The sequence below is a fragment of the Cheilinus undulatus genome, linkage group 18 (genome assembly GCF_018320785.1).
Source record: "Cheilinus undulatus linkage group 18, ASM1832078v1, whole genome shotgun sequence".
In the NCBI taxonomy this organism is placed as follows: Eukaryota; Metazoa; Chordata; class Actinopteri; order Labriformes; family Labridae; genus Cheilinus; species Cheilinus undulatus.
In genome coordinates, this window is record NC_054882.1 from 4,721,957 (window position 1) to 4,749,519 (window position 27,563).

Sequence of the window (27,563 nt, forward strand, 5' to 3'; positions counted from 1 at the left end):
AGAAATGTGAAAGAGGTTTTTGTACAGTAGAACAGAGAGATGTCACACTGTGTAACTAGCAGCACAGAAATACACTGCAGTGCTGGTCAGGACAACTTTTTCAATTATTAATGTGCAGACCTGGTTTTCATCTGCACTCCCTTCAAATTTTACAACCCCTTCTTTCTCATAATTAAGTTGTTGCCCAAAAATATATCCCAGAAGCTCCATCTGTCTGTTTGACTGCTTGTACCAGAGGATCGTGTTATAGTTGCTAATTTCATGTCTACAGTTGATTCTGGCTTCTTCTCCTGGTCTGATGTGAATGTTGGATGGAGTCTGGAAGACTTTGTCACTTGGAGAGGAGCCTGTGGAGAGACATGGGACAGAAAAAGGGAATTGAGCGTACATTCAGCAACAATAAAAAGAGCAGCACTGTCAAATGTTGTATAGAATTAAAACTCTATAAATGTATGCAAAGAACCTTTTTGATAGCATTACCTGAGACCAGAAAGATGTTGAAATGAAAGATCAGGAAGAAGATGATCATGTTGTCTTTCTGTCTCGTACTAATGACTGCTGATCTGATATTCTCAGTGTTGCAGCAGGTACTCTGACTTTTTCCATCCTCCGCCTTTCATCAAACCTTCATTCAGTAACTAACCAGTAGTTCTTAGGTAGGAGGAGTCAGATCAACTTTCTACACACATCAACTGAAAGGAAAGTGTCAGATTTGCTAAGAGATTCTTACCATAAAAGTACCTTTTTTAACTTTTCACTTCACCCTGTGCTGTCACCGGCCACAACCACAAAACCAGTGCATCAGAGCCTGCTGCACCATGGACTGGATCTTCAGATAGTAAACTTTTAAATATATGGACAGTTTTTTTTCCAATACTGTGCCAGCTTTTAAAATTTAGACACACACATATAAATCAGGTGGAAATTTAAAAAGAAACAAATTCAAAAGGTATCTTTAAAAAAGTCTGTCCTTCTTAGAATAATAACACTAATCCTCAAAACATGTCATTTATTTCTTCTGAAGATTGTTATCTGATCATAAAAGTAAGTTTTTAACATTTTACCTCACCCTCTGCTGTCTCTGACCCCTATGTATGAAGACAGGGTCTCCATAGAATCTATACTGTAACTGAGCTGAAGTCACGCCGTGACACCAGATAACTGTGCAGTAAAACTACACCTGATTGGCCCTCTAATACATGTCAGATATTGGCTCTCACAGCTTCAGCACTGTTCAGCACTTTTTGTTGTGATGGTCCCAGAGTAGAGACGTCCGTTCTTCTGCTAATGAAAATGGTGACTGGAAATCTGCTCACACGAAACTCTGCAGAAGGTGAAGGCTTCAGCGAGCTGATGTTTTTGTCGAGCTGAACTAAGAGCAGCTGATCTGAGCCCTGATTTGCAGCATGTTGATGAGGTGATTGTTGCTGTTTTTCCTAGAGTAGGATAAAGTTCTGAATCTCTCAGTTTATCTCTGGATAACTGTTTGGTTTCCAGAGTTTTCTCCAAGTTCCAGCTCTCAGTCAAACAGCCTGCAACCCACGTAGTCATAGCCGGCTACTTCTTTCCTATTGTTGACATAATAAAATACTGTAATGTATGAATTACAACTCTGTTTTAATGCACAACTAAGATTCAAATAAACAGCACATCAACTCAAATTAATTTTAGATTCATTTGCATCAAAAGCATCAAACTAATCTCCTCAGTGAATACCTCATTATTTATTTAGTGTCTGGATGTTATGTAAGGTATGTGAATCAGGTTTTATGCATGCATGAAGAAGCTGAGCGTTTGTGAATCATTACTTGCACGTTTTCCTGTAACAAAATTTCTTCAACCCCAAATTTAAAAAAAAAATGAACCAGATTGGAGAAAATGAAGTGTTGGATGCTTAGAATTTCCTGACACTTTTTTCTACATGTGCCTCACTTTTTGTTTTTTGTTTTTTGTTTTTTTGAGAAACTGCGGTCAGACACCTAACGTGCGTGTGGAAAGCCCTGGGTAGCTGATGAGGTGCAGAAAAAAATAAATGTTTCATGCTGCTGTTTATATCAGGATTTGGTAGAAGTAGTGTCATGTGTCTGCTGATAAAAGAGGCTCAATTATGATATCTGATATTTGTGAATGAATAGAGCAGTGTTGGTTACAGTGGCTTATTGCAGGTGTGATGAGGAGCTGAGAGCTTTAATACAGAGACAGAGACATGTGAAGTCAGAGGTTTTTGTACTGACGAACAGAGATATGTCACACTGTGTTACTAGCTGCACAGAAATACACTGCAGTGTTGTTCAGGTGGACTTTTTCAATTGTTAATGTGCAGTTCTGGTTTGTATCTGCACTCCCTTTAAATTTCACAACCACTTCAGTCTCATAATTTGATATTTTTCCAACCATATTTCCCAGAAGCTGCATCTGTCCTTCTGACTGCTTGTACCAAAGGATTGTGTTATAGCTGCTAATTTCATGTCTACAGTTGATTCTGGCTTCTTTTCCTGGTCTGATGTGAATGTTGGATGGAGTCTGGAAGACTTTGTCACTGAGAGAGGAGCCTGTGGAGAGACATGGGACAATGATAAGGCAAATGAGCGTACATTCAGCAACAGTAAAAAGGGCAGCACTGCCCAATATTATATAGAAGTAAAACTAAAAATGCATTTTGAACCCCTTTTTGATAGCATTACCTGAAACCAGAAAGATGTTGAAATGAACGATCAGGAAGAAGACGACCATGTTGTCTTTCTGTCTTGTACTAACGACTGCTGATCTGATATTCTCAGTGTTGCAGCAGGTACTCTGACTTTTTCCTTCCTCCTCATTTCACTAAATCTTCATTCAGTGAACTAAATGGTAGTTTATAGGTAGGTGGAGTCAGATCATCTATCTACACACATGTGATTTAGGGAAGACATCTGGTTCGCTGACCACAGTGTCACTAAATTTGGACTGGATTTTCACATCTAGTTCTTAAATATAAGCACCTTATTTAATGCTGTTATCAGATTTTACAGCATGAATCATGTTGCTGTTTATATCAGGGTTTTAAAAGAGAAGTGTCATATATCTGCTAATTAAAAAAGCTTGAGATATTATATCTGATCTTTGTGGATGAATAGAGCAGTCTTGGTTACAGTGGCTTATTGCAGGTGTGATGAGGGGCTCACAGCTTTGATACAGAGACAAAGAAATGTGTAAGAGGTTTTTGTACTGACAAACAGTGATATATCACACTGTGTAGACTAGCTGCACAGAAATACACTGCAGTGCTGGTCAGGATGACTTTTTCAATTATTAATGTGCAGACCTTGTTTTCAGCTGCACTCCCTTCAATCTTCACATCCACTCCAGTCTCATAATTTGGATCAGTTAAATACATATTTCCCAGAAGCTCCATCCGTCTGTTTGACTGTTTGTACCAGAAGATTCGGTTATAGGTGTTAATTTCATGTGTACAGTTGATTCTGGCTTCTTTTCCTGGTTTGATGTGAATGTTGGATGGAGTCTGGAAGACTTTGTCACTGAGAGAGGAGCCTGTGGAGAGACATTGGACAAACACAAGACAATGCGTGTCATAATTCAGCGGTTAAGTAAAAACATCTACTCACAGCGAAAAAAGTGGAACTGTAAAATTTTGTAGTCAAGTAAAACGTTAAATAGATTTTGATTAATTTTTGTTTATGTTACCTGAAGCCTGAAATATGTTCAAATGAATGAGTAGGAAGAAGATGATCATTTTGTCTTTGTTTAGTAATAAGTGTCTGTAACAGCATTTGTGACTTTTTCATGTGTCTGCTCATTTCATAAAGCCTCCTCTCAGCAAACTAAAAAGGAAGTTCTTAGGTAGGTGGAGTCTTACTTCCTCCTCATCCTTCTCTTAACAATCTGAAGTAAAATTAAGGGCCAGTTATAAGGCCTTGTGCTTGTTGGAAAATACATAAGATAAGGAATTTAAGAAATATTGCATATCAAAGTGCAATTGCGATATTGGGGAAATGAATTGCAATTAGATCGTTTTCCCAAAAAAACAAAAATTACCTGGGTCTAAACGATGATCCTCCTGATGTTAATAGTCAGTTGTGTCTCCTTTTGCTGGATAACAGCCTGCAATCATTTGTTGTAGTTTTAGTCTCAGACATATCTCCTGAGGAATCCCAGCCCATTCTGGCCAATCTCTCCGGCTCCTCCAGATCAGATGGTCTTCTGGCATGGACCATGGTCTTCAGTTCACCCCACAGATTTTCACTGAGATTCAAGTCAAGGCTTTGGTCAGGCCAGCCAGTAAGGTTCTCTCTGGTCTTCTGGAGGTCGTTCTTCACCAGCAGCCACAGATGCTTTGGGTGGCTGTTGGAAGATCTTCCACCTTAACCAGATTCCCAGTTCCAGACCAGTGAAGCATCCTCACACCGTGGTACTCCCACCACCGTGTTTCACCGAGGGAACAGAGTTCTTTGGGTTATACGCCTCTCCCTTCTTTCTCCAAACCTGATCAACGTCTTTACAGCCAGAGGGATCTAATTTGGTCTATTCTGACTAAAGGACACATTTCCAGAATCTTTCTCCACATTGTCCTTAGCAGACTTCAGCCTGGCTTGAAGGCGTCTCTTCTGCAGAAATTGACTTCTTCTCCTTTTCCTACTCTGTGAGCTTTAACAATTCTTCTTCTCCAGTCTAAACTGATTTCTTGGTTTCTGCCAAGGTGCATTCTCCAGTGACAGCTCAAACCCTTACTGACGTTTTAGACTGTGTAAACGTGAAGATAACCCTCAGTTTAACTTGATTTTACAAGCTTTTAGCATTACAAAGTTAAAACACATCATTAAACAACAGTGGTTTGTGCTATGGCTCAACAAAAGGGTCAGTTCTAAAGGAGGATCATCATTTAGACCAGGGGTGTCCAAACTATGGCCTGGGCAATGGTAATCCTCACTGTCTTTAGCTCTTTCTGCCTTCCAAGCTGAACTGAGCTCATCATGTTCATATTGCTGGTGTTGGGCCAAAACCTTGTATCTCCATTTTTTATTTTTTATAAATCAGTGCTATTGGTCACCTTAGTATCTGTCGTTGGATTTTAACCAATTTTAAGACAGCAAAAAGTGTCAAAATGATTCTAACTATGACTGCTCAGTGTTTTATTGGAAAATATAGCATTTCTTTCATTCCCTGAATAGTAGTAATTTTGGAGAAATAAGATTTTGGCCCGATGCCAGCAATATGCATATATGATCATATCAAACTGTATTTATACTATATTAATATTTAAAATTCAATATTTTCTGTAGGAAGTATCACAAATTTACCCTTAAAAGATAGACAAAACTGTATGTTCTAGGTCTTAGCAGGACTCTGCAGGGTGTCAGGCACAAGAAGAAGTCTTGTGAGTTACATTAAGAATTTATGTTAGATAAGCTTATGAATAATTTCACTGTCAAATGATTAATAGAGGAGGGTCCAGAATATATAGCACCAATGAAGGGTAATTAGCTACAATCATGGAGTGGTTCCAAACTCCGTGAAGTTAGTCTATATATATAGAGAACATGTTGATTAAATCCTGGGTTGCTCTTTAGAGAAAACATTGTATTATTGTAATTCTTCTGCCATTGAGAGCTCTATTGTGTGCATTAATTGCTACAACATTATCTGATCTTATTAAAAAAAATCCTAAATACAGATATTTGAGGATTTTTTTTCTTTATAATCTATCTGCAACAGACTCTTCATTACTAATCTCTCTTAAAAAGCAAATCTTTGAAATAAAACATTTTAACAAGGGTCTCAATGTTATCTTTCAAAAAGACTGTAAGTTTAAATAAGACATATTACACTCCCCCCTTCCCCGGTAAATATACGACTTAAATGAATGACCACCAATCACCTTCCACTCTCTTGTTTAGGTGACTGAATCAATTTTTCTGTATCTGCAGCCTATGTAGATGCATCTATGGAAACTTTAAACCTGTTTTAAAATGTATCCAGTTTTGTAATGATGCATGTAGACATACTTATGATAATCACGCTGTAAAAGTCTTTAGAGCAAATTAGCATTATGAATAAGTGCTGCATTATTGATTGAATGCTATTGATACCCATGATTAGTTTATTAAAATGTGACTGAGGACAGAAACGCTCTGTAGAGGAAGTTCTCCAGCTGCAGCGAGCTTTGAGCTGTGACATGGAGATTAAAAGGAGGTTTTTGTACTGATGGTTAGTGATATGCAGCACTGTGTATACTGGCAGCACAGAAGTATACGGCAGTGCTGTTCACATCCACGTCTTCAATTACTAGCGTGCAGATCTGGTCTTTGCTCGCACCCCCCTTAATCTTCACAAGTCCCTCTACTGGCTTATCATCAGTATAGTACATATATCCTAGGAACTGCAGCTGCAACTCTCCTCTGGACTTCTTGTACCAGAGGATCTGATCAAAGCTTTGAACACTGTGTGAACAGTTAATGTTGACTGTCTCTCCTGGTTTACTGTAAATGTCTCCTGGTGTCTGGTTGACTTGGTGACTTGAAGAGGAACCTGTGGAAAGATCATACAGTATTAGAATAAGTCTTCATGAACAGATGAGTGACAGAAAGGAGTTAAACTCTTCAGTGGGGAGATAAGCTTCAGCAGCAAGAGAAATCTATGTGCAAAGGTAAAGAATACAAGAAAGACTTTTCAGCACCTGAAACCAGGAAAATATTCAAGGAAATGCAGCAGACAATCGCTATCATGTTGTCTGCTATGACTGAGTTTAAAGCCTTTCTGCGTTTCTTCACTGTAATTCCTGCATTAATGATTCCCCTCTTCATTTCTGGGTGAGCCCTCCCATCAGCAACCCAAAGTGGGTGTTGTAATATCCTCTTGATCTGAACAGTAAACCCACTAAGTTATTCACTAGTGACTTAAAAAAACCCCACCGACCTCTATAAAAGAAATGAAACTTCACAGAACCAAATTTAGTACAGATAGAGACACTTGTCTTTATTAATCACTTTAAATATTAGTTACATTTCCATCAGGATGCACAGTAAACCTAGCTAAATACTAAAACAAATCAAAAGGCCATACATGTGATTTGAACAAGAGAAAATAAAAACTCATGGACCGTATATCCCTACAGCTATCAGATCCGTGAAAACACCAAATATCCATTAGCTCAGATTACATTCTCTTTATCTGAAATTAATAAATCATTAAATCAGTCAGTTTATTCACAAAACCATTAAAAATACAATACAGCCCATCATGATAATTCATTATAAACTCATTTATGAAAAGGGACTCCCCAGAAGCTACGTGGAGCTTGTAAGGGGGAGCCCAGACATCGTTATACAATTTACAGATAACATTCAAAATACATACTATACACAATTACAAATTCAAACATCATTCCTAATAATTAGATGGCAAGACAAGGGATTTGTGTGTTTGCTCGACTATACCATTGATAGTTTGCCTTACTTTTGCATTTATGCGTTGATTTCCAATGACTAGGCCTCGGTGAATCATTGTGTTTGAGAGGAAGCCACAGCTTTGAAACACAGTATTACGGTTTCTTAGTTTTAAAAGTTTCATCAGGACTGATCCCATACAGCATGGGTCACCAACTACATTTGTACAAGGGCCAGTTTTTACTTGGAAGACACTAAACAGGCCAGACTTCCCATAAACTAAATTTAACTAGATATTTTGGCCCAATTAACATGTAATTGTTTAGTTCTTTTTTTTTTTTTTTGTAATGTAAATATTTATTTGCCTTTGGCAGTGAGATCAGAGCCATTCCCCTAAACTGCAGCTGCCACTAGGGGGCGATTACGATATTTTGGCTTTATATTTCTGGGGCTGGCATGTTGTCATCACTGGGTTTGATGCTAAAATGCTGTGTTGTGATTAATGGGTAGATGGTCAGGAAACCAGTCTAATGTTGTGGTTCTCTGGCAGGAAAAAGTTTACTCTCAAAGTGCTCAAAGTGGGAAGTTGACATGAAAAACAGCCGCTTTAATCAATAGCAAATTCATGAGTCTGTCTTTATCATGCATCACATTCTCTAATAATGGGTGACAAGTGGATTTCTGTAAAATAGATCAAACATTAAGCCAACATTTAAAGCCTATTAGGATTTTTTTTAAATAACATACTGTAAATACCACAACATTATTTCCTCAGCAGATTTTTTTTGATTTTGAAAATCTTCTGGGGTCCGAATGGGAAGCTGTGGTGGGCCCGATGTGGCCCCAGGGCCACCAGTTGATAATCACTGCCACACAGGAACAGGTTGAGGAGCTGTTCACTCAACTAGATTATAATTAATGCACTTCAGTAAAACAAATCAATCATTATTTTATTTTGTCAGCAGTGGTTTAACTACTGTAGAGGACAGGAACACAATCTTTTTTTTTTTCACATTCAAAAACACGAGCTTGGGGCGCAGATGGCCCAGTGGTTAGGTCCCATCTTATGTACGCTTGTGGCCCAGGTTCAGGTCCAGCCTGTTGGTCTTTCACTGCATGTCATTCCCCAGCTATATCTACAGTCCTATTGCTCTCTCACATGAAAGAAATAAGGCCCACAAATAAATCTTTATAAAAAACTGAGCTTAAGAAATGTACAGCTGCAATGCCACAGTCAGAGAGGGCGGCAGAGTGAGATCTGAAATGATAAATACAGTAGCCTGATGATGTAAATCATTATAATAGCTTGTGTAAACAGCCTTTGTAATTTATGGCTGAATAAAGTTTGACAGATACCTGAAGAAACATCTGTGCAACTTTGCAAAGTGACTTAAAAAAAAAAAAAGCCCAAGAAACAACTTCAGAATAAAAGCATAATTTGAAAACGTATGTTATTCTTTTATCAAATGAACTGACTGTGCTTTTACTTGACATTCTTACCGGGAGCTTATTGACCGGCAGGTTGCATGCTGTGAATCTGCTTCAGTGGATGCTGGTTTTCAGCTCTTTTAACCACACAGAGGCTTTAGATTCACCAGAAATATGAACAGTCTTTAAGTATAAACAAATTATTTTCAGATCATTTTGCAGGTTTGTTAACCAAAGCTCCAACTAAAGAGCACCTTAATATACATTAGAATCATCTGCCCTAAGTCATTTGTTTTATCCATCTTTATAAAACTGTAGGCATGTATAAAATCCTGATTTCATCTGATGAGGTAAATCAGGATTAAATGATCACTCATTTAAAGGTCTGTGGAGGAACATTGAACCCTCATGGGTAAAAAAGAATCTAGCCGTCTCATGTTAGGCCAGCTGTCTGCTGTCTGTCACGAAGTGGTTTACTTTCGTCTTCGTCGTATTTTGTGGCTTCTCTCAGGATCAGATGAGGTTTTTGTTAAAGACAGAGGGTTTGTTGTGCACTGTGCATCCCTGGCAGCACAGAAATACACAGCGTTCTCTGATCCAGTCAGCTTTAAAATATGAAGACTTGACAGACTTGTACCATCACCGCTCACATTATACGAGCCCTTGTATTTCTCTTCAACTGTTGGATTGGAGAATCGTGCATAACCAAGAAGAGCCATATCATGTTTCTCAGCAGACTGTTTATACCACAGGATCGTATCAAAGTTAGAGTTGGAGTGGCTGCATTTTATCAGGACTTCTTCTCCAGGATGTTTGATCAGCGCTCCAGGAGTCTGATTGACCTCGTTCTTTGAGATTTCTGCAGGAGACAAATAACAGAAATGGCTGTAGTATCAAAAATACACCTGAGTAAAAAAAAGGATGTCCATTTCTTCAGAGTTAATGCTATATTACCTGTTAAACAGAATGTCAGAGCTTGTAAAAGTACGAGTAGCCGGATCATGGTTCAGACATAGATGTAAACTGAAGGACTCTGTAAACTGGATGTGAGAGAGGAACAGGAGGAGGGGTCGACATTATGGGCCGTGCCCAGGGCTGCCCTGATCTCATGCTGATTGGTCCAAGCATACCAGAAACCGACGTGTTTAATCATTTTATATGTTTCCTACCATAAGTGGATATGTTTTTAAGGGTGCGCCCCCCATGGCTGAGACACAAACCTTCCCAGTGTTCCCAGTGTTAACAAAGGTAAGACTGAATTGCTACACTTCCTGCTTTCTTTAATTCTGTGATGTGTGAAATGTGATCTCAGTCATTAACCTAGTGTACAAGTTTGGAGCTCCCCCTACAGATACTGAACCCCTGCTGCTTTCTATTAATCCATTCATCAGTGGGGTATTTGTACAGCTGTCTGAGTTGCCTGTATCACTGTGTTTACTCACAGCACAGTAATACACCCCACTGTCTTCAGGCAGCAGCTTCTCCACAGTCAGAGATCCATTCTGATAGTGGTCCTTCTTCACAGGAAACCTGTCTTCTTTGAAGTCAGTGTAGTACTGAGGTGGGGAGTTTGACATGCTGAGAACGATCTGCTGCATTAATTCTCCTGGCTGCTGTCTGAACCAGTACATCTGGGAATAGCTTGCATCTTTATCATGGCTGCAGGCCATGGTGGCAGCCTGACCCTCATTCTCCCTCACCTGAGGTGTCTGTGTGACCCCACTCCCTTCGATCACTCCTGTGGAGGGCAGAAAAAACACACGCTGTTACATGACATCTCCCCTGTGTGATCAACATATTATTATTCTGCTCAGTCTTAGTTTGTAGCTTACCTGTGATGCAGAACAGAGCAGCAGAGAGTTTGATCAGCCCTGCTGTGATCATTGTGACATTCAGAACTAAATGATCTCAGAGGGCAGAGTCACTGTCTGTCTGTGTGATGGGAGGGGTGAAGCTGTTAGAGATCTCTTGCTGATTGGTCCGGTCATTCCCTGAATAAGACCAAGCATATCAGACACCTGACTAATGACTTTTGACATGTCCTGATTAGTGGATTTGTTTTTGGGTCGTCACAATGTTCATCCTTCAAGATGTAAGTTTCAGTCATAATCAAGAGTGAGTAAAAAATCTCCCTGTTTTCCTTTATTCTGAGGGTTGGTATGTCCAGCGTTACAAATAAGAGCATGAGTCATATCAGGTCATGGATTTGGTGGATAGGAAAGCTTTTATTTCCTGCCACAGACTGCAGTGAGATGCAGGTGTACCCGTCTTCATGACTGTGACTTCATTAGCTGATAATCATTGAGGGTTTTTGTCGAGCTGAGAAGGAGATGGAGTTACTGTGTGTACTAGCAGCACAGTAATACACACCACTGTCTTCTGCCTGCCTCAGCTTCAGCACATGAAGCTGTGATTTCACTGAGCCATCCCCGGTCACATTGAAATGTGGTTTGAATTTAACTTCAGTGTCAGGACGTGTATACTGAACATATCCAATGAGGCTGAGCCCAGAGTCACCCGTCTTCTGCTGGTACCACAATATCACATTAAATGAACTCTCTGAATGGTTACAGGTGATAGTAACAGAACCACCGGGCCTTCCTATTAGCGATGGAGGATCTTGATGGACTTTTTTGGCTGTTGACTGACCTGGATTCCGAGAGAAAAACATTAGAAGGCACAAATAGTGACACAGAATATTATTGATCTCAGATAGCTTCAATTAAACATACAGGAGAAGCAGAGAAGCAGCAGAATGATCCGGATCATGATGACTGTGTTGTTCTCTGTGTCTGCATTCACTGGTGGACTGAATGACATCAGATCAGATTAGAGGGGAGGAGACACAGGTTAGCGTCACAGCATGTTCCTTTGAGTCATAAATATAGTATGTGTTGCTTTTTGTTTTTATTTGTATAGGACAGGTGAAGAGAGACAGGAAATATGTGGAGAGGGTGGACATGCAGCACACCAGGGCTTGGCAATACATCAAAAATTAGAATATAAATTAGAATTAGAATAAAACAAAAAATGTCCTGCTGCAGTTTTCAAATCACAGAAGGTGCAGTATTTATTTTCCTGACATTTATGTTCAAATATCGTTTTATTGTTTTTGGCCATTTTGAGTTATATTTCAAGACCCACAGAATATTTTGTACTATAACTCTAAAAACACCAAATAGCTCAAATGAAAGAAGAAACTCTCTATTCCATCATGGAAAAAAACGTTTGTTTGCACCTTGTTCTGTTCTTGATTTATCTTAAGTTGAATAGAGGCTAGTTTCACCAGAAAGACCACTCTTTTTTTTTCTCGAAAGTTTTGAAAAATGCATTTTTATGAAAGAGAGTCTGTCAAGCAAAACAGTGATTTGAATGTTATAATTTTGCCTTCAATGGCATAAAAGACATCATGAAAATTGTAGAACAAATGTTACTTTGTTGTAAGATAAATAACAATGCTTCCGGTCACTGTCATTCACACTCTGGAACTGGACGGCCTCCACGTGACCCCTGATACGCCCACATCATCTCCTGCTTGCGTGTCCCCTGGCACTGCCTGTAAATTATAGAAGTAATATATAATATGTTTTATAGATAATATATAATCTATAATCTAATATTTTTTTGTTCTTACCTCTTTTTCTGCCAACAGATGGTGTTGCAGAACTGCATGGGGCTTGCTCTTCTCTCAAGTCTGCCTCTGAAATCACAGGAGCATGAGTGATGGTTTCATTTGATAAATTTGGCTGAATAATGAGTGGGTTCCTAATGTTAACTTACCTCCATCGCTCTGGGATGGAGAACAAGATCCGCTCCGCTCACTTTGCAGCCATTCCTCAGAGTCTGGGTTGGAAAAGTCTGTCTCTGAAGTGTCGTTGCTGTATGCATCAGGCGGATGCCTTATTTCTCCGACGCACAGGGGAGACCTCGTGGTATTCTTTAGCCTCTTGGCCGACTGAGGCAGATGAATGACTGCGCTGATCCCTGGATTTGCTGTCGCTCATTTCATTATCGATTTCAGTGAGTAAGCAATTTCTCAGGCAAAAATTTAAAGTTTCTTCCAGCGTCTATTTTAGAACTTTTAGCTTAGATTACCTCCTTAACGATCACTCTGCTCTTTGACCCCGGTATCTCCACTTCTTGCTCTGATCCAGAGGCTTTGATCTACCGTCTCTTCCGTGTTCCGGCGACGTATCCTGGAAGACCCAATATTACTCACAGGGAGCGTGAGAGCGCCCCCTTAAGCCAGCCACCGAAACAACACTTTGACATATATATACGTCAATGGCACTCAAGCGTTGGCTTTTAAATGACGTATATATATGTCAATGGCACTCAATGAGTTAATATGATGTAAACAACAGTGAACTGTTAATATTCATAGCACCTTATAGGAACAGTGAAGTTTAGCTCTGTTTTTGTGTAGAAATGGGGATAAAGTTGTCCAGAGGCTGTGCCAGGATGTACTTACATGTAACTGAAGCATTGAGTGAGAACATTAAGCACAGAAATGTGGATGTTAAGCTGCAGAAAGGATGGACGGCCAGTGGTAGTGGCTATTTGCTGTACTCTGTAATCCAACTCAGACTGTCTACCAGTTAGCGCTGTGATCTCGCTTTAAGCAGATAGTGATCAATTTTGGCTGTTTCCTGACTAAATGCATTTATAAAATGCATTTTATTGAATGGCAAATTTTCCACCATTGACCATCATTACTCAAAAGAAGTCAATCATTTTTAGTTTATCAGCCCTAAGTTAGGGATGTGCAGAATTAGCTGGCTAAACCTCAATAGTCAGCACCAAATGATGTCTGTTGAACTAATTGCTAATGTTCTTTATCAATCCAGACCTGCAAACCTGGTCAGATGTTCTGTCAAAACAGCAGCACAGTTGCCTGTTACAAGAAGCCATTGTAGCTCCAACTATGCTGCCAAAATGCAGTTCTACCCAGAGGTAAAAAAGCAAGGTGATCAGATTTATACGGCATTTAAAGCATAATAGTGTTCTTTGACAGCTTATACCCCCACGTGGGTATATTTTTACCCCAATGGGTAAAAAATACACAGACTTACAACTTGACTTGTAACCTGAAAAACAGAGACACAAAGACCACTACACTGCACATTCTCTCCCATGTATATTGATGTGATGTGTGAAATGTGATCTCAGTCATTAACCTAGTGTACAAGTTTGGAGCTCCCCCTACAGATACTGAACCCCTGCTGTTTTCTATTAATCCATTCATCAGTGGGGTATTTGTACAGCTGTCTGAGTTGCCTGTTTCACTGTGTTTACTCACAGCACAGTAATACACCCCACTGTCTTCAGGCAGCAGCTTCTCCACAGTCAGAGATCCATTCTGATAGTGGTCCTTCTTTACAGGAAACCTGTCTGCATTGAAGTTAGGGTAGTACTGAGGTGGGGTGTTTGGTGTGCTGAGAACGATCTGCTGCATTAATTCTCCTGGCTGCTGTATGAACCAGTACATCTGGATATAGCCTGCACCTTTATCGTGACTGCAGGTCATGGTGGCAGACTGACCCTCATTCTGCCACACCTGAGGAGTCTGTGTGACCCCACTCCCTGCGATCACTCCTGTGGAGGGCAGAAAACACGTCATGTTACATGACATCTCCCCTGTGTGATCAGTGCATGATTATTATTCTGCTTCTCCTTTATCCTTCAGTCTTAGTTTGTAGCTTACCTGTGATGCAGAGCAGAGCTGCAGAGAGTTTGATCAGCCCTGCTGTGATCATTGTGACATTCAGAACTAAATGATCTGAGAGGGCAGAGTCACTGTCTGTCTGTGTGATGGGAGGGGTGAAGCTGTAAGAGATCTTCTGCTGATTGGTCCGGTCATTCCCTAAATGAGACCAAGTATATCAGACACCTGACTAATGACTTTTGACATGTCTTCATCAGTGGATTTGTTTTTGGGTCGTCACAGTGTTCATCCTTAGAAAAGAAAATTTCAGTCATAATCAAGAGCAAGTAAAATATCATATCAGGTCATGGATTTGGTGGATAGGAAAGCTTTTATTTCCTGCAACAGACTGCAGTGAGATGCAGGTGCACCCGTCTTCATGACTGTGACTTCATTAGCTGATTATCATTGAGGGTTTTTGTCGAGCTGAGAAGGAGATGGAGTTACTGTGTGTACTAGCAGCACAGTAATACACACCACTGTCTTCTGCCTGCCTCAGCTTCAGCACATGAAGCTGTGATTTCACTGAGCCATCCCCGGTCACATTGAAGTGTGGTTTGAATTCATCCTCGATTTTAGGATGTGTATACTGAACATATCCAATGAGGCTGAGCCCAGGGTTACCCGTCTTCTGCTGGTACCACAATATCACTTTAAGTGAGCTGTCTGAATGGTTACAGTTGATAGTAACAGAACCATCAGGACTTCCTGTTAGCGATGGAGGATCTTGATGGACTTTTTTGGCTGTTGACTGACCTGGATTCCGAGAGAAAAACATTAGAAGGCACAAATAGTGACACAGAATATAATTGATCTCAGATAGCTTCAATTAAACATACAGGAGAAGCAGAGAAGCAGCAGAATGGTCAGGATCATGATGTCTGTGTTGTACTCTGTGTCTGCGTTCACTGGTGGACTGAATGACATCAGATCAGATTAGAGGGGAGGAGACACAGGTTAGTGTCACAGCATGTTCCTTCGAGTCATAAATATAGTATGTGTTGCTTTTTGTTTTATTTGTATAGGACAGGTGAAGAGAGACAGGAAATATGTGGAGAGGGTGGACAGGCACCAAACCAGGGCTGGGCAATTCATCAAAAATTGGAATAAAATAAAAAAATAACCCACTGCAGTTTTCAAATCACAGAAGGTGCAGTATTTATTTTACTGACATTTGTGGTAAAATATAATTTTAATACTTTTTGGCAGCAGGGATGTTATGCCCTTCATAAACCCCACTTTACTAGTTAGCATATATGTTTGTCTAATTTAAAATGCCACTTGTAGCCACTCTAATGCCAGTTAATCTTTGTTGTCATGCTGCCATCATGCTCTTTAATATGATGTAAACAACAGTGAACTGTTAGCATTGATAGCACCTTGTAGGAACAGTGAAGTTTAGCACTATTTTGATGTAGAAATGGGGATAGAGTTGTCCAGAGGCTGTGCCAGGATGTACTCACATATAACTGAAGCAATTGTCAGCACCAGGCAATTGCTAATGTTCTCAATCAATCCAGACCGGCAAACCCGGTCAGATGTTCTGTCAGAGCAGCAGCACAGATGCCTGTTACCAGAAGCCATTGTAGCTCCAACTATGAGCTACGACTATGCTGCCAAAATGCAGTTCCACCCAGAGGTAAAAAATCACAGTGAACAGATCTATACAGCATTTATAGCGTAGCAGTGTGCTTTGACAGCATTTTCCCCAATATCAGTCACAAGGGAAAATGCTAGATTGTGATCTGGACTGGAGTTTAATCATTTCATGGGTAAAAAAAATGCAGACTTACAACTTGACTTGTAACCTGAAAAAGAGACACAAAGACCACTACACTGCACATTCTCTCCCATGTCTACTGATGTGATGTGTGAAATGTGATCTCAGTCATTAACCTAGTGTACAAGTTTGGAGCTCCCCCTACAGATACTGAACCCCTGCTGTTTTCTATTAATCCATTCATCAGTGGGGTATTTGTACAGCTGTCTGAGTTGCCTGTATCACTGTGTTTACTCACAGCACAGTAATACACCCCACTGTCTTCAGGCAGCAGCTTCTCCACAGTCAGAGATCCATTCTGATAGTGGTCCTTCTTCACAGGAAACCTGTCTGCATTGAAGTTAGGGTAGTACTGATGTGGGGGGTTTGGTGTGCTGAGAACGATCTGCTCCATTAATTTTCCTGGCCGCTGTCTGAACCAGTACATCTGGTAAAAGGTTGAACCTTTATCATGGCTGCAGGTCATGGTTGCAGACTGACCCTCATTCTCCCACACCTGAGGAGTCTGTGTGACCCCATTCCCTTCGATCACTCCTGTGTAGAGCAGAAAACACGTAATATCACATGACATTTCCCCTGTGTGATCAACACATGATTATTCTGCTTCTCCTTTATCCTTCAGTCTTAGTTTGTAGCTTACCTGTGATGCAGAGCAGAGCTGCAGAGAGTTTGATCAGCCCTGCTGTGATCATTGTGACATTCAGAACTAAATGATCTGAGAGGGCAGAGTCACTGTCTGTCTGTGTGATGGGAGGGGTGAAGCTGTTAGAGATCTCTTGCTGATTGGTCCAGTCATTCCCTGAATGAGACCAAGTATATCAGACACCTGACTAATGACTTTTGACATGTCCTGATTAGTGGATTTGTTTTTGGGTCGTCACAGTGTTCATCCTTTAAAATGTAAATTTCAGTCATAATCAAGAGTGAGTAAAAAATCTCCCTGCTTTCCTTAGTTCTGAGTGTTGGTGTGTTCAGGGTTAGAAATAAGAGCATAAGTCATATCAGGTCATGGATTTGGTGGATCGGAAAGCTTTTATTTCCTGCCACAGACTGCAGTGAGATGCAGGTGTACCCGTCTTCATGACTGTGACTTCATTAGCTGATTATCATTGAGGGTTTTTGTCAAGCTGAGAAGGAGATGGAGTTACTGTGTGTACTAGCAGCACAGTAATACACACCACTGTCTTCTGCCTGCCTCAGCTTCAGCACATGAAGCTGTGATTTTACTGAGCCATCCCCGGTCACATTGAAATTTGGTTTGAATTTATCCTCAATGTCAGGACGTGTATACTGAACATATCCAATGAGGCTGAGCCCAGAGTTGCCCATCTTCTGCTGGTACCACATTATTACATAAAGTGAGCTGTCTGAATGGTTACAGCTGATAGTAACAGAACCATCAGGACTTCCTGTTAGCGATGGAGGATCTTGATGGACTTTTTTGGCTGTTGACTGACCTGGATTCCGAGAGAAAAACATTAGAAGGCACAAATAGTGACACAGAATATAATTGATCTCAGATAGCTTCAATTAAACATACAGGAGAAGCAGAGAAGCAGCAGAATGGTCAGGATCATGATGTCTGTGTTGTTCTCTGTGTCTGCATTCACTGGTGGACTGAATGGCATCAGATCAGATTAGAGGGGAGGAGACACAGGTTAGCGTCACAGCATGTTTTTTTGTGTCATCAAAATAGTATGTTTTTAATTTTTGTTTTATTTGTATAGGACAGGTGAAGAGAGACAGGAAATATGTGGAGAGGGTGGACAGGCACCAAACCAGGGCTGGGCAATTCATCAAAAATTGGAATAAAATAAAAAATGTCCCACTGCAGTTTTCAAATCACAGAAGGTGCAGTATTTATTTTACTGACATTTGTGGTAAAATATAATTTTAATACTTTTTGGCAGCAGAGATGTTATGCCCTTCATCATAAACCCCACTTTACTAGTTAGCATATATGTTTGTCTAATTTAAAATGCCACTTGTAGTCACTCCAATGCCAGTTAATCTTTGTTGTCATGCTGCCATCATGCTCTTTAATATGATGTAAACAACAGTGAACTGTTAGCATTGATAGCACCTTGTAGGAACAGTGAAATTTAGCACTATTTTGATGTAGAAATGGGGATAGAGTTGTCCAGAGGCTGTGCCAGGATGTACTCACATATAACTGAAGCAATTGTCAGCACCAGGCAATTGCTAATGTTCTCAATCAATCCAGACCTGCAAACCTGGTCAGATGTTCTGTCAGAGCAGCAGCACAGATGCCTGTTACCAGAAGCCATTGTAGCTCCAACTATGAGCTACGACTATGCTTCCAAAATGCGGTTATACCCAGAGGTAAACAAGCAAGGTGATCAGAATAATACAGCATTTATAGCATAGCAGTGTGCTTTGACAGTTTTTTCCCCAATATCAGTCACAGAAGTCAGAAATAGATTGTGATCTGAGCTGGAGTTCAATCGTTTCATGGGTAAAAAAAATGCAGACTTACAACTTGACTTGTAACCTGAAAAAAAGAGACACAAATACCACTACACTGCACAGCCTCTCCCATGTCTACTGATGTGATGTGTGATATATGATCTCAGTCATTAACCTAGTGTACAAGTTTGGAGCTCCCCCTACAGATATTGAACCCCTGCTGTTTTTTATTAATCCATTCATCAGTGGGGTATTTGTACAGCTGTCTGAGTTGCCTGTATCACTGTGTTTACTCACAGCACAGTAATACACCCCACTGTCTTCAGGCAGCAGCTTCTCCACAGTCAGAGATCCATTCTGATAGTGGTCCTTCTTTACAGGAAACCTCTTGTCGCTGAAGTCAGTGTAGTACTGAGGTGGGGTGTTTGGTGTGCTGAGAACGATCTGCTGCATTAATTCTCCTGGCTGCTGTCTGAACCAGTACATCTGGAAATGGTTTGCATCTTTGTCATGGCTGCAGGTCATGGTGGCAGACTGACCCTCCTTCTCCCACACCTGAGGAGTCTGTGTGACCCCACTCCCTTTGATCACTCCTGTGGAGAGCAGAAAACACACCGTGTTACATGACATCTCTCCTGTGTGATCAACACATGATTATTATTCTGTTTCTCCTTCATCCTTCAGTCTTAGTTTGTAGCTTACCTGTGATGCAGAGCAGAGCTGCAGAGAGTTTGATCAGCCCTGCTGTGATCATTGTGACATTCAGAACTAAATGATCTGAGAGGGCAGAGTCACTGTCTGTCTGTGTGATGGGAGGGGTGAAGCTGTTAGAGATCACATGCTGATTGGTCTGGTCATTCCCTGAATGTGAACAGGCATATCAGACACCTGACTAATGACTTTTGACATGTCTTCATCAGTGGATTTGTTTTTCGGTCGTCCCGATGTTCATCCTTCAAAATGTAGTTTTCAGTCATAATCAAGAGTGAGTAAAAAATCTCCCTGCTTCCTTCAATTCTGGGTCATAGTGTGTTCAGGATTAGAAATAAGAACATGAGTCATATCAGGTCATAGATTTGTGGGATAGGAAAGCTTTTATTTCCTGCCACAGACTGCAGTGAGATGCAGGTGTACCCGTCTTCATAACTGTGACTTCATTAGCTGATTATCATTGAGGGTTTTTTGTCGAGCTGAGAAGGAGATGGAGTTACTGTGTGTACTAGCAGCACAGTAATACACACCGCTGTCTTCTGCCTGCCTCAGCTTCAGCACATGAAGCTGTGATTTCACTGAGCCATCCCCGGTCACATTGAAATGTGGTTTGAATTTATCCTCAATGTCAGGACGTGTATACTGGACATATCCAATGAGGCTGAGCCCAGAGTCACCCGTCTTCTGCTGGTACCACAATATCACGTTAAATAAATTCTCTGAGTGGTTACAGCTGATGGTAACAGAACCATCAGGACTTCCTATTAGCGATGTAGGATCTTGATGGATTTTTTTGGCTGTTGACTGACCTGGATTCCGAGAGAAAAACATTAGAAGGCACAAATAGTGACACAGAATATTATTGATATCAGATCGCTTCAATTAAACATACAGGAGAAGCAGAGAAGCAGCAGAATGATCCGGATCATGATGACTGTGTTGTTCTCTGTGTCTGCATTCACTGGTGGACTGAATGACATCAGATCAGATTAGATGGGAGGAGACACAGGTGAGCGTCACAGCATGTTCCTTTGTGTCCTAAATATAATATGTTTTGCTTTTTGTTTTTATTTTCTATAGGACAGGTGAAGAGAGACAGGAAATATGTGGAGAGGGTGGACATGCAGCACACCAGAGCTGGGGAATTCATCAAAATTTAAAATAAAGCAAAAAATGTTCTGCTGCAGTTTTCAAATCACAGAAGGTGCAGTATTTATTTTTCTGACATTTATGTTAAAATATCATTTTAATACTTTTTTTGCAGCAGAAATTTTATGCCTTTCATAACGCCCACTTTTCTAATTAGCATATATTTTTGTCTAGTTTAAAAAGACACTAGTAACCACTCTAATGCCAGTTAATGTCTATTGTCATGCTGCCATTATGTTCTTTAATATGATGTAAACAACAGTGAACTGTTTGCATTGATAGCGCCTTGCAGGAAGTGTGAAATTTAGCACTATTTTGATTTTGAAACGGGGATAAAGTTGTCCAGAGGCTGTGCCAGGATGTACTCACGTATAACCGAAGCATTGGGTGAGAACATTCAGCACAGAAATGTGGACATGAAGCTGCAAATAGGATGGAAGGCCAGTGGTAAGGGCTATTTGCTGTCCTTTGTAACCCAACTCAGACTGTCTACCAGTTAGTGCTGTGATCTGGCCTTAAGTAGATAGTGGTCAATTTTGATTGTTTCCTGACTAAATGCATTTATAATTTGCATTTCATTGAATGTCAAATTTTTCACCATTGAACATCATTACTTAAAAGAAATTAATCATTTTTTGTTTTTCAGACCTAAGGTAGGGCTATAGACATTTAGCTGGCTAAACCTCAATAGACAGCACCAAATGATGCTTGTTGAACTAATTGCTAATGTTCTTTATCAATCCAGGCCGGCAAACCTGGTCAGATGTTCTGTCAAAACAGCAGCACAGATGCCTGTTACCAGAAGCCATTGTAGCTCCAACTATTAGCTACGACTATGCTGCCAAAATGCAGTTCTACCCAGAGGTAAACAAGCACAGTGAACAGATTTATACAGGATTTATAGCATAGCAGTGTGCTTTGACAGCTTATTCCCCAATATCAGTCACAGAGGTCAGAAATAGATTGTGATCTGAACTGGAGTTCAATCATTTCATGTGTATAAAAATAGCAGACTCACAACTTGACTGTAACTGGCTTGTAAGCTGAAACAAAAGAGACACAAAGACCACTACACTGCACATTCTCTCCCATGTCTGCTGATGTGATGTGTGAAATGTGATCTCAGTCATTAACCTAGTGTACAAGTTTGGAGCTCCCCCTACAGATACTGAACCCCTGCTGTTTTCTATTAATCCATTCATCAGTGGGGTATTTGTACAGCTGTCTGAGTCGTCTGTATCACTGTGTTCACTCACAGCACAGTAATACACCCCACTGTCTTCAGGCAGCAGCTTCTCCACAGTCAGAGATCCATTGCTATAGTGGTCCTTCTTTACAGGAAACCTGTCTTCACGGAAGCTATGGTAGTACTGAGGTGGGGGGTTTGGTGTGCTCAAAACGATCTGCTGCATTAATTCTCCTGGTCGCTGTCTGAACCAGTACATCTGGAAATAGCTTGCACCTTTATCATGGCTGCAGGTCATGGTGGCAGACTGACCCTCATTCTCCCACACCTGAGGAGTCTGTGTGACCCCACTCCCTGCGATCACTCCTGTGGAGGGCAGAAAACACGTCATGTTACATGACCTCTCTCCTGTGTGATCAACACACGATTATTATTCTGTTTCTCCTTCATCCTTCAGTCTTAGCTTGTAGCTTACCTGTGATGCAGAGCAGAGCTGCAGAGAGTTTGATCAGCCCTGCTGTGATCATTGTGACATTCAGAACTAAATGATCTGAGAGGGCAGAGTCACTGTCTGTCTGTGTGATGGGAGGGGTGATGCTGTTAGACACATAAGAGTCACACATGGGGGAGGGTCACTTCAATATATGTTTGGATTTGTGGCTCAATCCCAATATGGCTGTTATGAGAAATTTCCTAGTGTACTTTGTGAATCAACAGCAAGATGACTGCTGAAGCATCCGGAGAAGTACAGAGTGGCAGTAGAGTGCCTGTTTTCATAGAGAGTGAAAAGTATATCAATAATTTTAAGGGTCTTCTCATCTTAAAGGGGATGATTTCACCAATACTGTTTTAAATGCAAAGGGGGCATTCCAAATCAAGGGTTTAAAGCCTGTTCTAATGCTTGACACATTTGCAGCCTCGTAAGCGTCCATGTGTCAAACATGACGTGATGTCTTCATACAAGCCCTTTCGTTGGGGCCCTGTTCAGCTAATTTTCGCCTAAAGTGCACATCTCTGAAAATTTTAGACAAGGACGTGCATGATGTCAAAACATGCTCTGGACGTGATTTTTTGAAGATGCTACTGCCTAGTTCTTGGGAGAATATTATTTTGTGGAAAGGAGGAATCCGCACAAATGCACTAGATGTTTTGGTGCCATAAATTGGGCTAGTTTGTGTCCATGTGGCCGTCCACACTGAAAGCATTACTAAGCTCTGAGGTTGATTCATGCTGTAAATGGGTCTGAAAATAGATCCTTGCATTTAAATTAGAGATGCACAATATTATCAGCCAGATATCAGTATTGACAGATATTAGCAAAAAAAGTTAAGTATCGGTATTGGCAGATATCAAAATTTTTGCCGATATTTACATCTGATGTTTTGGTCATGCATATCAGCATATATCAACAGTCAAAATTGGCATATATACAAATAAATTAGTGGAGTTTTGGCTGAGCCAAAAGACCTGTGTAAGTTGAGATCTTTTTCTTTATTCATTCTTATTCTTTAAACTCTAACGTGTATTTTAAGAAAACAAAAAATCTTTTTCATCCTCAAACCTAAAATTGAGTTCAAAGGACAGAATTTTTAGTCATTTAAAACATATATAACTAGAAAAGCACTCAGAGAGCGCAGACCTCCGCCATTAGCCCTATCTCCCACTAGTACAGAATCCTTTGAAAACTTCCTGTATCCATCCCCATGTTCCCCTCACCATGGCAATCGCCAATTACTCCCTCCCCGTTGGTATGAAAATATGGTGAGGCAAAGCATTGGCTTTGCTACGGGTGTACTGTCATGGAGAAAACATTGCCTGCCGGTGCCAACAGATGCACTGACAGTCTCACCCATGGTCTCACGGGACGACTGGAAGTAATGGCAGAGGGTGAATATTCCTCTATTCCTCCCAGCATTGTGAGTATTGTCGCTACAATTCGCTGTCTTTCTCCCTGTTACGCTCCGACTTGTCTCCTCGACCGGGCGTTATCTTTCAAACTCTATAAACTCCAAAACTTTGAATAGAAGCACACCCAAAATGCTGATGGGATTGAAGTTACTCATGTCCGCCATCTCCTGGTGCACAGACCTCCGCCATTAGCCCTATCTCCCAATGGGCTCTATGCATGAACTGCTTCCGCATTTGGCATTAGACCGCTCCCACACTTCCAGATGGGAGAAGAGGGTGGTGTTTGATGGCAAATTCATTGCAGTTTACTCACTGTTTGCAAGAGTTGTCTGAGCTGACTGTCAATGAAGAGTGAAATTTAGCTGAAGATGTACATTGCAGCACGCAGCAACCATCTCCAGAAGTGCTTTTAACCTGTTTTTGAAACATAATTTCAGCATGTTTGGATGCCAAGCGATGATGGTAGAGTAAATGCAAACAACAATTGAAACAGAAAAAAGGAACTCACTGCTTCTATTCACTGCTACTGCTGTCACACAATCCCAGTGATGCACAAAAGTCAAATAGGGGGCAGGAAATGAAGATTAACCATCGATGGGAATGGAGGAACGCAGGTGGACATGCAGCATCTAAAAAATTCTACTTACTGGCTATGATCCCTACACTTTATGAAAGAGTGATTTTCCCAGGGGTTAAAAGGTTTTTAATCAAAATGCTTATGTACTATTAAACAAATAAACTCTGTGGGGTAAATGACAGAGTTGTTCTTAAACAAGCTGATTCAGTGAGCCTACTCTTCAGATGATCAGTAAGAAATGGACCCTGTTTGAGAACCAGTCTCCTTTTTCCACCCTGTTGATTTGATACTGGAGCCTAATCTCAATGTGAGACGCTATCACTCTGATATGGTCAGCTGCTCTCTCCCCAACTCATTAAAACTACAAAACTTCATATGAGAATTGTGTGGTTAAACTCTCTTTTCCAGTAAAAAAAAAACCTTTTCTAAAATACAGTTTCACAAAAATGCTTGTAGTATATTGGGATGAAGTTCTATGTCTTAGACACGCTGTGGCAGTATGAGGTGAAAACTGTGGGAATAAGTTGATTAGATCTTCAAAGGCAGGGTCTAGGTGAAGGCTGCAGGTGTTCATCAGTGTGTCTGCAGGCTGATAAAGGAGAGTTTTTGTACTGTCTTTACACCAATCTGCAGCACTGTGTCGACTGGCAGCACAGAAATAAACAGCGCTGTCATTTAATGAGAGGGCAAGAATGGTGAGGTTCGAGCGACTACGTCCATCTCCATCAAAGCTGATTTTTCCCTCAAAGTCCGGCTCAGGATTTTTAAAACGTGTATTCAAAAATCCCAGAAGCTTCAGGGCTCCATGTTTGTCTTGTTTGTACCAGTAAATACGATCAAAGCTACTACTGCTGTGTGAACATTCAATCTCTCCGGTTATGGAGTCAGTGGTCATCTTAAAGATGGAACGAGGGATTTGGTTGACGGTTTTGTCATCAGAGGCACCTGCGGAAAAAAAAAACTCAAACATTTTAGACCCTGAAGACATTACTGAGCAATGTTTTACTTTGTTTGCAATGTTTCTTCTCACCTTCAGTATTTGGCAGATAAATCAGATAAATTAGAAGTATAAACATGATGACAGACGATGTGATGCTGCTGTCAGTCAGCTCTATGGGAATGAATGAAGCACATCACTGTGATAGTATCACAAACGGGGTGTCACTTTATTAGCAGGAAATAGTACCATGTAGTTTTCTCTCATTTTAAGGTGTTATCCTTTTATTTTTGTTGATCTGTGTGTCCCTCTGCTGGTGGTAAAAAGGAACATGTTGCATTGAAGTTGTAAAAGAGCTGGACCAAGGTTTGGGGAATTTACAAACTCAATTAATTAAATTAACTTTAATGGAGAACATAATTTTGACTGCTGTTCAGCTCAGTTGTTGGGCAGGGGTCCATATAATAATGTTCATGCTCCAGTCACAGGTTTGAATCCTGATCCTGGTGCTGTTTGGTGAATGGTTTCCTCTGTTCCCTGTTTCCCTGATGTCTCCAGCCTCTCTTCAGCTGTCTTGTAACATGAAAACAAGAAGCCTCCTTAAAAGAATGTAATTTTGTGAAAGTTTATGAGACTTTAAAACTTAATTTCTTCTTTTTTTTCCCGTCCCATCCACAATGACACAAGGGATGTGTTTTAAAAATGCCTTCTGTCATTTTTTTTTTTTTGACAAAAAACTTGTGCTTTAGAAGAGGAACTTTTTTGTAGTATAGTTTTTATCTGCAAAGCCTGGGGGAAATAACTTTGCGTTAGGTAAGAAAGAGGTAGAGAGTGAAAACAAGGCCAGAGAGGAAGACACACTTTGCAGTGGAGCCAAAGTGGCATACCTTTGATTAAACTGATCATTTGATCATTTATCAGTAGAATAAAATACCAATACTGATAATCGTCTAAATGCTAAATATTGGCATTAATCATCATCCAGGCCGATAATCGGTCTACCCTTAGTGTCTGTTTAAAGGCCAAGTTGAAAAAAATCATGCAGCTTTGTTTGCTGGACTACTGCAGTGGTATTTCTGATGTCTTGTAAACCCAAAAGGGTTTGGCACTTTATTGGCCTGACACATGAATATCCTACATTTATTATCTTTTAAAGAAAGCTGCAAGATTTCTTTTGTTATTCTTATTTGTGATTGTAATGTAGAGGTATTTATTCCCAGGGTCACAGCGCTGTGTAACTTGTCTGAAAATATAAAAATTTGTGTTTCAGTTTTTTCCAGCAGTTGGCGCCCTCAAGTCTGCAAACTGGAGTATCTGTACACAAAGTCAAGATCAGCAGCTGGAGCAGAAACAGCTGAAAACAAAGCCAAACCGAAGGTTTACACACCTTCGCCTCAATGACATACACATTTATGACATAAATACATGCTAATTTGAAAAATAAAGTATTTTGCATCAAACATTTAATAAAACTGATCAAGCAGTATCTTGACCTTGTCGGTATTAATTGCAGTTCCTTGAATCAACCAGTGTGATGGCTTCACTGTTCAGGTAGTTCTTGGTCATTTCTCTTACTAAGGCCCATCTTCCCCGATTGCTCCGTTTGGTCAAGCAACCAGCTCTTGGAAAAGTCATGGTTATGCCAAATTCTTCTATTTGAGAATTATGGAGGCTGCTGTGCTCTTGAGAACTCTGCAGGCAGTTCCTTTGACCTCATGGCTGGTTTTTAGTTGATATTTAGCTGTGAGGCCTTCTATAGAGAGGTGTGTGCCTTTCTAAATCATGTCCAATCAGTTAAACTTACCACAGGTGGACTCCAGTCAAGGTGTAAAAACATGAGCTAAATTTTAATTGTTTTTACAGAGGGTCTGAATATTTGTCAGCGTGATATTTCTGTTTTTATTTTCAATAAATTTGCAAATTTTTAAGATTGTTTTCACTTGTCATAGGGGGGTACTGAGTGTAGATTTATGTGAATAAAAATGATTATTTTAGACTGTGGCATCAGGGTGTGAAGTGAACTGAAGTGAAGGGGGTCTGAATGCTTCTGAAAGCACTATACCTGAACCTGTTTTGCCCCGAATATCAAGTCAAAGTCAACTTTGCAAGGCAGGCAAACTTTTTTTTTTTTTATATCAGGGTTTTGGTTGTTAAACATTTTATTTCAGATCTATGTTTAAGTTAAGATATAAGATAGCATGCAAACATAAATGCATAGATTAAACTAGAAGAAAAGGAAACCATAACTGTTAAAATAGCCTATAAATGAGAAATAATGAAAGGAGCCAAAGCAAAGTAATAAACGAACAGTGCCTGTGTGTCTCTGTTTTCTTTAATGGTAACCCTATATGAGTAACATTTAATATTTATGCTT

At 40.3% G+C, this 27,563-nt stretch overlaps 1 protein-coding gene and 1 gene segment (V, D, J or C); one reads left to right on the plus strand and one right to left on the minus strand.

Moving 5' to 3' along the window:
* The window catches only part of LOC121525747 (dynein regulatory complex subunit 4-like), a 94,397-nt gene that overhangs the window by 60,468 nt on the left and 6,366 nt on the right, over positions 1-27,563 (plus strand). The window contains exon 1 of one of the 3 annotated variants that reach the window (XM_041811853.1): positions 20,539-20,636. The exons of the other annotated variants lie outside the window; for them this stretch is intronic. The gene's annotated coding sequence lies outside the window, so the exon portion shown is untranslated. Of the gene's footprint in view, positions 1-20,538; positions 20,637-27,563 lie in introns of those variants that run through there. 3 annotated transcript variants of the gene reach the window in all.
* On the minus strand, positions 21,596-22,390 carry LOC121526522. The segment is given in 3 exon segments: positions 21,596-21,624; positions 21,801-22,133; positions 22,243-22,390. Coding segments are annotated over 3 exon segments (510 nt in total).